Here is a 14,614-nt window from a genome sequence, read left to right as displayed (position 1 = left end):
ACAACAGTGACAGCTGATGCCTCCCTCCCCCCAAAGTGGTAGTGCTCCAAACTCCACCCACCCAAGATTTACCATGGTGAATTTTTTCCAAGGCCCTGATTACCTTTACCACACTCCAGTGATTCAGGGGTGGGGGGGAGTCCCTGTTTAGTTACTGTGAATAAGTCTAATGAACTGCTTAAAAGGGATAAGGAGTAACTCATGGAAGTTACTGTTGATTCAAGAAGTTATTTATTAAAAATAGGTTGAAATTTCTGAACTTTTCTTACTGAATGTACATGTTTATTCATAGACACGAATGCATACACAGACATCTAGCTTAGGTAAGAAGTCCCATATTAGAAATATGAAGAAAGCTGGCTCCCAGCAGCTCTTTGAGCCTGCACATAATCCAATAGCTCTACAGGATCAGGGTTTTACTCACACAGAAGCCTGATGACAGCATTCAGCTCCAGGGCTATGTGGGCTGGTGCCTGGATCTCCCACAGAATGCAGAACATCAGACAGATTTCAGTTGGCATTAAGGGTCAAACTACATATGGCAATAGGAAGACCATGGCTGTTTTTAACGCAGCTCTGATCCAGCTTGGGTCAGTGCCATGGCACAAGTTGGCCACGACTATTTAATGATCTAAATTGTCCCCCTGGGGTTCTATCTGCCCCATACAAGTACCTCTCCCACCCCCCATTCACAAGACAAATAGCAGCTAGGAGGGATTCAGACTGTGAAAATGGCATAGGAAGTTTGGAAAGTACAGAGGGAGGAGAACTATACCCATTGTCTTGAGCTCCTTAGAGGAAGAACAGGATAGAAATTTGACAATTTGGAGCCCTGCAGTTATAATTTTTAATTTATAAAGCAGCATGACTGTGCCAATTGACATTCCATTCTCATTTGGCCCTAAGTTACACACCAGATGGCACTGGCTGCCTTCAGAGCTTCTCTGTAAGGAAGGCTGTACTTAGCTCCATTCATGTTCTTTTGGTTAAAAAACTTCTCTGTAGGGTTGGATTTAGATGCCAGCAACTTTTGGCAGAAATGTAAGACTGGCATAAACTGCAACAGAATCAAAAATGATACTAAAGTTAGGTCAAGTCAGCAATAATGCAAGAGGCTGACAGAACTCCTGCTCCTTGCATCTTAGTTTGCATTTACTGCCAAGTTAACAGGGCACTGCTTCCTCACCTCATTCCTTTGAGCCGCAGAGTTGCCTGAATGCCTTGTGGAACACTTATTATTCCTCTAACAAGATGGTCTCCGAGGATGCTTTCTGCCACTGCTGCCATGCCCAGAACAGCCTTCCCAAAACCAACCAGATACAAGTTCTTCCTCAGTTCAAAAGACCGGCCATGAACCACAAGCCTGGGGCGTCTGCCTGTCTCAAGAACCAGGACCTTCTTCAGCATGGGACCTGGAAGGACAGTGCCCACAGCACTGCGGAAGAGGTGTAGCCCATGCTCCTTGAGGGCCATGTTGAGAGGAGTAGCTTCACCAGCGGAGCGAAAGGCTGGCTGCCAGCAAGCCTTGCCAACAACAGGTAAACCTTTCCAGGCAGAAACCGTGACCTGAAAGGCTAGCCTGCCATGGTAAACCTGAAAAAAGGGGTAGAAAATAGTGGAACTACATGTTACCATCTGAGTGGGCAGAAGTGCCTAAATAAATAAATGAAATAAAAAGCACTTAATACTATGATCATTTAAAAAAAAAAAAAAAATTCTTTCACAAATGCAGCTCCTGGAACTGTTTTTTAGATAGAAGAATGGGGCAGCTGAACTTATCCCCTACTGGAAAATGCCATTCCAAGTACATTGTTACCCCTTCTGGGGCAAAATATGGATACTGGTAAATTTTCACAGCGAAGGTAAAAGCAACCCCAGGGTTTAATGGTCGAGGAGGCAAACAACAAAAGGAAAAGGATTCAAGAGCCACATCCTCACTATTTCCATTCAAAAAGCAGTCCCAGCAGCTGCATTTTCAAAAGAAAAAAATTAACTCTATTAAAATGTGCAGACATAACATGTTGTTCTGCCTTGTGAGAAACAGGGTGAAGAATTGCATTTAACCCCACCCCCTCCCCCACAGCTTACCTCTCTCACAGAAACTCTGACTCCATCAGATTGTTTTCTTGCTTTGGCCTCCAGCAATGGCACTGGCAGCTTCCTAAGAAAGTCCAGAGGTCTTCTTGTTCAGCTAGTCTAATGGAGATTAATAATTAAAGGGTCAGGGCCTACCAGAAAACCCTCTGCCTTCCATAAGGAAATGAGGCAAACCAGAAGTCCACAAGACAGAATCATCAGAAAACTACAGGCATGCTTAACTGGCTTGTTTCCCAAAAAGGTATAGGATACCATGGTACACCAGAAGGTGGCAAAACAGCCAAGGCCATAAGGCTACTGCTTTGTGAGGTTAGGGTTACAAAATAATGAGCCAAATGGGATCACTTGGTTCAGCAATAGGAGCACTGGAGGATGAGGGGAATAAGGACTGCCATTATTCGTTAAAAGATTTGATCCTATCACCAAAGATTTTCTCCAAGGACATAGCGCTGCCTGTCAGCAGGCTAATCAGCAGGTTGAGCAGGTAGGCAGATACTGTTATCTCCTAAGCCACACCAGCCACAAAGGCAAGAGAAGCACCCCTAGAGATTCCCCTTCCCCAAATGCTGTTCCTGTCAGCTAATTCCAAATATAGAATACTTGGTTTTTTCCAACCAAATTAAAAAATTGTAAGAATGGTTTCTTTCAACAGTTTTCAGCCTGCATGCAAATGTGCCTTCAGATGCTTCATACTGAATGTTTTAAATAAGCAGGTCAACAATGCTGGTATGTTTATGATCACCAGCTCTATTTTTCATTATTGGGCAATCCAGAGCTACTACAACAGACCCAGACTAGTGTCTGAAGTCCATGGTAGGAGAATGCTATTAAACCAACTAATGCAGAATGTGGGCATTTATCATTTTGCTGTACAGTTCAGGCATTCCAGCAAGATAGAAATGGCATGCAATAGGTGAGGCTTCTTTTTTCAGAACAGAAGGGGGGATTTACAGTCTAGGACAGGGGTGTCAAATGTGCGGCTGGGGCCAAATCAGGCTCTTGGAGGATTCCTATCAGGCCCCTGAGCAACTGGCTGTCATCTGTTCCTTCTCCCTCTCTCATTTCCTTCTGCATAACAGCTTGTTCTGCCAGGCTTGCTCAATTGCACAGCAGAGCTAAAGAGCAAAGTCTCTATTTTCTTCATTGGCTGAGGGTCCTCCCTTGGGGGGGAAGGGAGAGCTTGCTTTGCCATGCTCTCAATTGCACAACAGAGTTACTGAGCCAAGCCTCTCTTCCTTCTACTGGCTGAGGCGCCTCCCTCTCCTTGCCCCCTGGGGAAGGAAGGAAAGCGCCAGAGCTTCCTTTGCCCAGTTCCCTGGATCCCATGGGAGAGATACAAAGAAAGCACCTTTAAAACCAATCAGTGCTAATATTTTAAGCATGTTTTATTTTAAGTTTTTAAAAAATCTTTGTCTGTGTCCTTTATAAAGTTTACCTGCTGCCTTATTTTAAATAGGGGCACACACGGCCCAGCCTGACATGGCTCGACCCAACAAGATCTCATTTCTGTCAGATCCAACCCTCATAACAAATGAGTTAGACAACCCTGGTCTAGGAGAACTTCTTGACCTGGTGCTGTTCTAAGAGTCTCATATTGCAGCCGTGGCTAGAAAATACATTTATCAGATGCATCTGGTGCAGAGGCTCTGCCCTCTTCTAAGAACAGGGTATCCTGCCTTTTACAACCTCAAGACTGTCTACTATAAAGTGATTCATGTGGCCTGCCCTTGAAGATGGCTGAAAAGCCTATGAGGACAGAATGCAGCAGACTGGAGAGATGCAAGCATGGAGGAGGAGCAGAAAGATAGTCAGTGCTGCCTCATCTGCACTAGCTTCCTGCACAATCCCAAGACACAAACAGATGTATTGATTTTGACCTATAAACCCCTAAGCATTCTAGGGCTAGGTCATGCAAATTATGTCAAACACAAGGCCCAAGAGCCATGTCAGTCTTCCTCGTGGCTCACAACACTCTGTCACACATTACTGAGCAGCCTTTAAGGCCCTTCTGTACAGAGACAGCAGATGTCACCCACTGGGAGGAGGGGCTGCAGCTCAGTGGGAAAGCTTCTGCTTTGTATGCAGAAAGTTCCCAGGTTCAATCCCTGGCAACTCCAGTTAAAATGTTAGAGCTGAAACCCTGGATAGCCACTGCCAGTCTGAGTAGACACATTGCTGGTGTGTTCATTTGGCAACCTGAGGCAGCTCCCTGGAGCGCCACCTGACAGGAAGGGCACCGATTTCAGCTGTCCCTCCCACCCTCGCCCCAGCGAGAGAAATTTAGGAGTTTGGCATCAGCGGCATTCGCACAGCACGCCCCACTGACTGCCGTAGCTCCACCTCCTGCTCTGTGTATGTGCTTCCGGAAGCACAGATGCAGTATGAGAGGCAGAGCTACAGTGGTAGGGTGCGCTGTGCGAATGCCACTGCCAAGCTCACCCTCACTGGGGGTGAGGGTGGAGGGAGGAGTAGTGCAGTGAGCAGGGTCAGGGAGGCGCGCTGTGCCTTGGGTGCTGCCGCATTGATTAGACCAGGGGTCCTCAAACTATGGCCCGCGGGCCAAATGCGGCCCGCTGAGGACGTTTATGCGGCCCGCCGGGTTATGGCAAAATCAGACCGGAAGTGACGTTCGACCTAAACTCGCGTTAGCAACGCACACTTCCGGCACTGGGCTGAGGCGGCGGAGACAGAGTGTGAGGTGATACCAAGGTGAGGTGAGTTCCCAGGCCGGGGTGTGTGGTGTGGGGAAGGGAGAGAGATGCAGAAGACGGAGAACTGACGGCCCGCGGCCTTGTACAGTAACGGCAGTCCAGCCCTCCAACAGTCTGAGGGACAGTGAACTGGCCCTCTATTTAAAAAGTTTGAGGACCCCTGGATTAGACAATATCGACCTTGATGGACCAAGGGTCTGATTCAGTATAAGGCGGATTCATGTGCTCATGTGCTAGTATATACCACAACTCCAACCACTAAAAATTTTTTTCATGGCTGCCTTTTGAAGAATGGCACCAATTACTCCTGAGGCTTCTTTCTAAGACACAACAAAGGCTTTTACAACCTCAGGACTGGCTGTATCCATAATGCCTTCTGTAGACACCTTGACAACAGATAACTTCCAGAGCTGCAGTGACTATTTATTTTCCACTTTTGGCATCTAACTGAACTAGAATTATTGGTCTGATGTTAAAATTATGGAGGAATTGATTTTGTTTAATCAAGTTACATCCAATGTTCCCTCTAAGCTGCAGAGTCTTGTGAGCAAAAATTCTACTTTGTGCGCAATTGGCATTAAAGTTGTGAGCTACTGCATAAATTATTGTGCTCTGGGGTCATCCTTCCTGAGCCAAGACAAAAATTTGTGAGCTGGAGGTTAAAAATCTGTGAGCTAGCTCACACTAACTCAGCTTAGAGGGAACACTGGTTACATGCATAGTTCCCTGGCAACTGCTGTTTTTTAATCTGACCCTACAGGACATTGGAGTTTGACATCTTTGCGTCAGAAAATACCTTTCTTTATATAGTCCACCCTACTCATTTCTTTGCACTCAAATGTGAGGGGGTTTTGTTGTTATTGAAAACCCCATCAAAGAAGGCTGTAAGAACCGTACATCTCTAAGAGTGGGTTTTCCACTCTACCCTACAGCAGCTGCTTCTGCTCTGTGGCTGACAATGCTCAGTCATGCTCACAGGACTGCAAGACTTTCCCCCCATATTATAAAAGACATTTTTGGAGGCTGGTTGGTTCATTATTATTATTGTTTATTCTACAGTGCCATCAGTGTACCTGGCACATCACACAGGCCCCTGCCCCAAAGGCCTACAGTCTAAATGCTGACAATAGCAAAGCCCATAGAGGGAGGGAAGAGAGAGGCAAAGGGACAAGGGATGAACACATGCAGTTCCACCTACTTAGGCTTCATTATTATGTGCTTGGCTTCATGCTGTGATTGTGTGTTGCATTAATGGGTTTAATCTATTGTTATTAGATTGTAGTTTTATGCATTTGGTGTGCTGCTTCAGTCTGGGAAAGAAGGGAAAGCCAACCGCTCAGCCTCCACCAGCAGATCTAGACAGAGAAGGTGATGACCTTGTTTGGCACAAAAAGAGTGGCTTGGCCCAGAACATCACTGTTGATTTGCTACAATGGGAATGGGGTCTCTCACAGCAGCAGCTGCTTTCCCTGCTTCTGTCTACTGCTGTTCCCTCCTGAGCAATGAAAGAGCCATTGCAGGATCCATAAATGTACATAATTTATGATCAGCACTGAACTGAAGCAAAATTTCAACTTATGACAATGACGATAGCCAGGCCAATATATCAATGAAGTTTTGTTGTTTTTTAACTTCTGAGAACCTCTGTTTGGAAAGTGGTTCAGAAGCCCTCATTAATCTCTGCAGAAATTTGCTGAGAATTGCTTCTTCAGTGACAGGATTGCTTGGGGATTGTGACGGGCTTAGATTAATCTCCTTTAAATGAAAACTTCATGAGCTGCCATTAATGAATAATGGCTCCAATCTGCATATTAATTTGAATAAATCATCACAATATGTTCTTCTTTGGAAGGTTCTTTGTGATTCTGCAGCAGCCCACTGGCCTGAGTACTCATATATGAGACCAAAGTTGGTCTTCTGAGTCCTTTACAAACTCATCAGAGGTGCCACAAAGAGGCATTCTAAATAAATATGAATCAATGCACAAGCACATTGAACAGCTAACCCTTTACCGGAAACAATAAATACAAAAATTAAATGTATTACTAGTAAAGAAACAACCAATCCAAGAAGAAATAGAGATTTAGTCAATGTTACCTCTAAAACCACTTGTACAGCCATGTCACCAAAAAACTGAGACAGCCAGGAATCATGGGTTAGGTTCAGTAATCTATCAGAAGGAAGTGCTGATGGTCATGGATATTTCCAGCTTTGTCATCCCCCAACACTCATTTCTGACTCTATGAAAATTTATTCCTGGGGGTGGGGAACACATGAACTACTAGCCAGACAGATCAGGAGGCTGCACTGGGGATGGGAAAGGGATGAAATTGTGTTTCTTGCCTTCTTCATCAGTGGAGTTCAACTGATTGAGGGGGAGGGGGGAGAGTAAAGGAATATCTTAGGATCCTTACACTGGACCCGCTTCTATGTCTGACCCATAGCTCTGGATCAGATTCCCACTGGCTCACAGTGAAATTTAACTACAAACAAGGAAGTCTATCCTTTAATCACATCTCATAGTAGTAATTTAAACGTCTAAGATTTATATAATACAGAACTCCAATGTTTACAAACACATTTATCACACAACATTTTGGGGTATGTGCTTTAAACATCCTAGACATACACTTAGAAATTTAATGAGTGCACAGGCTGTTAAGTATAATCCTCCAAAGTACCAAGAGGTTCAAGAATGCTGCTATCTGGTGATTAAGAGGCTTTGGCTGCAGCTGCACCTTGAAAGCAGCAGCACACGTACCTTCTTGCCCAGCACAGCAGCCGGCTCCATCATTCTCTTCATTTTTTCCTTTCTTTGGTCACATTCTTCCCCCAACTTTCATTTGATGATAACGCCACCTAGCTGTTTCTCAGCAGTCACTAAGGCATTTTTTTAAAGGTCATTTGTGAACTGCGCTCGCTGTGAACTGCAAATGGCCAAAAGAATGAACTTTCCCAAGATAGTTTCTGATGCTGCTGCTCCAGCCTGCTTTAGATGTGTCTTTTTTTTTTTTTTGCTGCTGCTGCTGCTGCTGCTGCTTGCTCTAGCCCTGTTTGGTGTATCAACAGCAGCTCCCGGGCTGTGTATATGTGAAAGTTCTTGGGTGCATATTGGGGGTGGAGAGGCAGGTCATAGGCAATACTGCTGAAATTATCGTACTCTGGCTGTCCACAGGACAGAAACATGAGGACCAAGCTATCCTTGCCTCATTGTCTCTGATTGCTGGGGAAGCCATGATTTATAGACGTCTTCTGGCCCTACCTCTTCAATCTTCTACAAAGAAAGAGCCAATACAGAGTGAGGGCTATGGGGTCCACTTGGTGCCTATCCACAAGGATGAGCGCTTAGTAGCTGTCAGTCATGCTACTAACACTCCATTTCATTTTTAAAAGATAGTTAACTAAGTCTGTTCTGCCAATTCATGAGCTACCAACTAGCAATGTTAGCTGTTTAAAGCTGCCATTTTGCTGAGTGAGGTTTGTGATCTCTGTAGTAGCACTGAAGGAATAGAATGATCTTCCTGTACCTTCTTCTCATACAAGTCTATATTATTTTTCAGTCCAAGAAAGATCTCTCAGACGTGCTCCCCAACCCTGGATCTCACAAGCTTAAGATGCCAGCTTCATTCCCTCCCACACACCAGCCACAAACAGAAGACAGCATGTGAGGATTCTGGATAGAATGTATTGGTCTGAGCTGATGTTCAGAAGAAAACAGAAGGTGCTTAATGTTTAGAAACAGATGCATTTCCTGGGAGAGATCCTTCAATTATGAAACAGTATTATGAGAGGAGGCTGAAGTTTGAAGCTTTCAGTTAAATAGGGAGCAACCCAAGTAAACCCCAACCTCTTTTCCATGTTTTGGTTTTTCAGTTTCTACTTTAGAGAATAAATAAATGGGGTGGCAAGGGATGGCACCTAGCTCTGTATGCCCATGTGAGACCAAATGCCCTCTGCTTCTGTGAGTTTTTTTTTTCTGAAATACTTCTTACTTAATTCAATAGACTTTTCTCACAAAGCAATCCTATGCCCACTTACCCGGGAGTAAACCCCATTGAATATAGACACTTCTGAGTAGACATGCATGGGGTTGTACATTCTGACAGAGGTGTGGAAGAGATGCATTAATTCTTGGTGCTATATATTTTAATTAAATTTTAAATAGCCACGGAATAAATAGATCTCATAGCCTTCAAGCTTTAACAAGATCCATTTTCTGTGTCTAGAATTTTTATAGCTCATGAAGCTATAACCTGCAGTCAGATAGCTGTACTCTTAAATTTGTGTTAAAAACTGAATAACTTACGTAAGTGCAATAAATATTTCAACAAAGTCCATATTAATAGGTACATTAAGTAAATCTTTGCTTTAAGCTTAAGTAATGGTTATAAAATAAGCAAAACTGCAGTTAAACTGCATGAAAACAATGGCTGTCAGAAACTTATCATCCAAAATTCATGTGACAATCAATCAATGGGTCACCATACCAAGTAAATTTGAATTTGTACGGCACCAAACCAAAAAGGTTGGGAACCAATGATCTAGTCAATATAACTTTGAGGAGTTCATTTACAACTTTAGTATAGCAGCTATCAGGACTAGTAGTAGAGATTGAATTTAAAAGGTAGACTGTGGATTGGCATGAACCAAATTACAAAACAAAATTCATCATTAACCCGGCTCAGTTTGTGGTTCGCAAACCTTGGTTCATGACATCCCACCACCACCGACTGCCCACAAACATCCCAGGTGGCTTTGGAAAGTTCATGCATGGTCTAATGGCAAGGTTTATAGGAGGCATTTAAAGAGACTGCTGAACTGAAACCCCCAGTGAATCTCCTAGGCACCCCTTGAAGAACCCCTCTTAATAGTCTTTGCTTCCCTTTTCTGTTTATACTGTTACTTGCTTGACTTCCATAAAGCTTGACCTTATCCATCTTCTTGATTTGTAATCTTTATTTCACTGTTTTGATCATATGATTCAGCTTACCTTCTGTTACTTGAAAAATCCCTTCCAAACACAACACTGCAATCCAGGAAATTGAGTGAAACCTGGTAAATTACATGGGTTAGTTGTAACCTATATTGCATGTACCTTAAGAAAACAGAAGTGCACTGATACCGCTTACTATAACCAACTGAAGTTATGGGAATGAAAAAACATGCGAATGGAAAACATATTCTACTACAATGTTACCCACAACCATATGGAAATACTGCTGGATGAAGCTACAACCTACTGGTTCCGACAGTACCCAATGGAAGCAAACCTGCTAAGAGACTAAGAGAAATACATTTTAAGTCTGACTTTCTTTCAAGAGACTGAGATGGCATACATGGTTCTCTGCACCTTCATTTTATCCTCATAACCATGCAATATAAATTAGGCTATGAGAGCTCATGGCAACAGAGCATTTGTACCCAAGGTCTTCCCAGGCCGAATTTTTTTTTAACCTTTTATTTTATATTTTAGTCAAAAATACTATAATGCAACAATACATCGTAACATCATCATCATGTCATCATCAATATGAATACAGCATTGCATATCTTTGTATAATTTGAAGCCAACAGTTAAGTATAATGGAAAACTCAAATAACTATTGCCACAAGCTGAGAAGTCCCAAATTATTAACAAAAATAATCTATATTTCTTTTCTCAATAGACACTCATTATAACACAACAGATTATAACAAAAATAAGTCTACTGGAGTTGAGTTTGTAAGGAAGTTCTCACATCATGCTATAAATTCTGAAATCAGAAACCATTTTATTGCAAAATGAGATTGGTGATCTCTGTTCTTTACTTCTGTTGCCATATGTTATTGTATCCTTTGGGTTTAGTGGGATATTGATTCCTAAGTAATGACATACTGAAGAAATCCAGATAATTTTTTTTTAAAAATTATGTATATTGTATTATAAGGTAGATTAAGTGGGGAAAGCTCTGGTTAATTTTGAATCTTGACACCTGACTAAACTCTAAGAGAAATGTTTGAAGATGAATCAATGAATTTTCCGGGTCTATGAAATATATAGTTAAATTGTCTGCAAGCAGGTTAAGCTTGTAGTTGGTATCACAAATAAATATACATGTTGTCTGATTTGCAGAATGAACTGAACATGCTCAGAGCAAAAAGGAAGGGAGACAAAGCGCATCCCTGTTCCCAAGCCCAATCTAATATACGAAGCACAACACTACACTGGTTGTCAGGCTGCATTCTGACATCACAATAAACTAGACTTGCTCAGACACCTGTTAGTTGTGATGTCTGAATGCAGACAGTCCAATGAACTGGGATTTCTATCTAGGGTTTATGGCTGGTTTGTTAACTACAGGTTTATTTTGGTAGTGCTCACACAGTCAAAGTGTTCTGAGATTGCTTTACCATGTATTACCATGTTTTACTGTGTTGCTATATTTGGCATTACTTTGTTGTATCGTAACCATATTGTTGATATTCAAATAAAATGATCATGGGGGAAAAAAACTACAGTTTGTCCATACTGTGGTTCATCCAACATCTGACTTCTGCAATCTCAGTTTGCTGAGAAGCACCATTCCCTGAAGCTGCTTGGCTGCAGAGATGGGCGGATATCCTATTCTTCTTGCTGGGAGGCAGAAAGGAAGCCAAAAATATACCAGCATTTATGTACCAACCAAGATTTATTACTTATGTATGGTAGACTAAACAGAATTTGTTGCACAAGCCACAGTTTATAAAAAAAAAATGTCTGAACAGAGACTAAACAAAGTAGAAGAAATAACCTTCTTGACAGTTGACTTATGTCCCTGACTGAACTAAAACCTTACCCTGTCTTCAGAGAAGCTGAAATTATCTCTGCAGCATGGACTCCTTTCTCAGGCACTTAATATAAATCACACTTCAGCGAAGATGGCTGGTCCACACAGCCAAATCAATACATGCATCATCCCACTATACTACATCCCTAGGATTATGCCATTAAAATGTCTGCTTTAGAACAAAACAAAGATTGTCAATTAAGAATATTCAGACAATAGTCTAGGACCAACGTCTTGCAAAGATTTCATTCTAGATAGGTCAAACCTACAAACTACAATTTCATAAATGCATCAATATTTAAAAAAAATATTTGTCTGTATCCAACCACACATTTTGAAGACCTAAAAGTTTCCTTGGGAAGGGGGCCAAAATTTCTGATTTCCCCCTCCCAATGCAGACCCCTATTCCTTCTAAGTCAGGGGTGCCAAACACGTACCCCGAGGGCCAAATCAGGCCCCCAGAGGGTTCCTATCAGGACACCAAGCAACTGGCTGTCATCTGCTTCCTTCTCTCTTTCTCTTGCTTCCTTCTGCATAACAGCTTGCTTTGCAAGGCTTTGCTTAATCACACAGGAGCTACAGAACAGAACCTCTATTTTTCTCCATTGGCTGAGGCTCCTCCCTTGGGGAGGAAGGAGAGCTTGCTTTGCCAGACTCTCTTAATCATACAGCAGAGCTACTGAACCAAGCCTCTCTTCCTTCTACTGGCTGAAGCTCCTCCCCCTCCTGGTCCCATGGGGAAGAAAGGAAAGAGCTTTGCCCAGTTCCCTGGATCACACAGGGGAGATACAAAGAAAGCACCTTTAAAACCAACATGTGCTAATGTTTTATTTTAACTTTTCCCCCAAAAAATCTTAAATTGTGTTTGTCTGTGTTGTTTATAAAGTTTATATCTCTGCTACAAGGCATTACATTTTCCAACACACATGGCCCAGCCTGACAAGGTCTCATTTATGTCAGATCTGGCCCTAATAATAAATGCGTTCAACACCCCTATTCTAAGTTGTGGTCTGCCCACTTCCAGGACAAAATTTTAGGGGGCTCTGTGGGCTGCATCAGGAGAATTGGCAAAAACTGCCACACCCCCTTTTTAAAAATCTTTGGAACTGTGGGACTGGACCAAGGCCCCTGGCAATTTCTACAAAATCTGTTACTTAAAAAATGAGCAAATTAGACATTTGCTAAGGTGTTGCTGAGCTTCTTCTTAAGAATTTGTCACTATGTTACATGTCTCTGGTCTGTAGAGTAAGCCTGGCTCTAACATTAGTGAAACACTCAACAGATTCTGTAAAAGGAAGTTTCTCTGCAACAGGTATTACTGTGGCTACTTGGGGTTCAGGGCAAATTACGAATTAGAACACTTAAACCAGGAAGAGCATGTCTAATTTGCATAGACATGATATGTGTTAGAGAGGACATTAACTTTGCCCCACCTTACCTCACAATATTCTGCTTCTTCTGGCACTTTCATCTCCAGCCAGGCTCCCTTCTAGTACCGGAACTGGGCCAAAAGAAAAGGACCTGTAAGCAGAGGAGAGTACAGTGCTCAGCTCTCCTCATGCAGGTATTTAACTTCATGGAAAAATTAATCACCACCTCACACTATGCATTAATAGGATACACAAATGAGAAACATATGTGGTTGCCTCCTGGCACGTCTACTCTGCTTATTCTTATCTTCTTTTAATAATAATAATGCTTTTTATTTATATCCCGCCCTCCCCGCCGAAGCAGGCTCAGGGTGGTCCCCTTTGTCTCAAAGTTTAGATTACAAGCTCTGGGGAGTGGAAACCTTTATGTCCTTTCATAGAATCATATACAAAAATGAAAGACAAAAATGAAATAAATGATTTAGAGTTGGGAGTGAGCAGTGAAGTGGCCAAGTTTGCGGATGACACTAAATTGTTCAGGGTGGTGAGAACCAGAGAGGATTGTGAGGAACTCCAAAGGGATCTGTTGAGGCTGGGTGAGTGGGCGTCAACGTGGCAGATGCGGTTCAATGTGGCCAAGTGCAAAGTAATGCACATTGGGGCCAAGAATCCCAGCTACAAATACAAGTTGATGGGGTGTGAACTGGCAGAGACTGACCAAGAGAGAGATCTTGGGGTCGTGGTAGATAACTCACTGAAAATGTCAAGACAGTGTGCATTTGCAATAAAAAAGGCCAACGCCATGCTGGGAATTATTAGGAAGGGAATTGAAAACAAATCAGCCAGTATCATAATGCCCCTGTATAAATCGATGGTGCGGTCTCATTTGGAGTACTGTGTGCAGTTTATTTATTTATTTATTTAGAATTTATATCCCGCCCTTCCCACGGGTGGCTCAGGGCGGCTTCCAACAATAGATCCAGCATAAAATTAAGCAATATTTAAACATATAAGGGAATAAACATTTAAAACAGATAAAACAGTTCTGGTCGCCACACCTCAAAAAGGATATTATAGCATTGGAGAAAGTCCAGAGAAGGGCAACTAGAATGATTAAAGGGCTGGAGCACTTTTCCTATGAAGAAAGGTTGAAACACTTGGGACTCTTTAGCTTGGAGAAACGTCGACTGCGGGGTGACATGATAGAGGTTTACAAGATAATGCATGGGATGGAGAAAGTAGAGAAAGAAGTACTTTTCTCCCTTTCTCACAATACAAGAACTCGTGGGCATTCGATGAAATTGCTGAGCAGACAGGTTAAAACGGATAAAAGGAAGTACTTCTTCACCCAAAGGGTGATTAACATGTGGAATTCACTGCCACAGGTGGTGGCGGCCACAAGTATAGCCACCTTCAAGAAGGGTTTAGATAAAAATATGGAGCACAGGTCCATCAGTGGCTATTAGCCACAGTGTATGTGTGTATATAAAATTTTTTGCCACTGTGTGACACAGAGTGTTGGACTTGATGGGCCGTTGGCCTGATCCAACATGGCTTTTCTTATGTTCTTAAGACAAAAAGGAAACTTGAGAACACTTGTAGAGGGAAAGGGGAAATCCCACTAATCCTC

The 14,614-nt window shown here is 42.6% G+C and overlaps 1 protein-coding gene across 1 annotated transcript in view; it reads right to left on the bottom strand.

Annotated features, from left to right (window-relative positions):
* Positions 1-14,614, bottom strand: part of GLYCTK (glycerate kinase) — a 28,198-nt gene that overhangs the window by 10,831 nt on the left and 2,753 nt on the right. Inside the window, exons 2-5 of the mRNA XM_060239970.1 lie at positions 13,053-13,135; positions 9,799-9,860; positions 2,089-2,196; positions 1,187-1,593 (exon numbers count right to left, since the gene is read on the bottom strand). Coding sequence (XP_060095953.1) covers positions 1,187-1,473 — 287 coding nt within the window. The 5' untranslated portion in view covers positions 1,474-1,593; positions 2,089-2,196; positions 9,799-9,860; positions 13,053-13,135. The remainder of the gene's footprint in view (positions 1-1,186; positions 1,594-2,088; positions 2,197-9,798; positions 9,861-13,052; positions 13,136-14,614) is intronic.

This window comes from Heteronotia binoei, chromosome 5 (assembly GCF_032191835.1).
Source record: "Heteronotia binoei isolate CCM8104 ecotype False Entrance Well chromosome 5, APGP_CSIRO_Hbin_v1, whole genome shotgun sequence".
Classification (NCBI taxonomy): domain Eukaryota; kingdom Metazoa; phylum Chordata; class Lepidosauria; order Squamata; family Gekkonidae; genus Heteronotia; species Heteronotia binoei.
The sequence above is the reverse complement of the archived record's forward strand: the minus strand, read 5'-3'. Positions and strand labels throughout refer to the sequence as shown.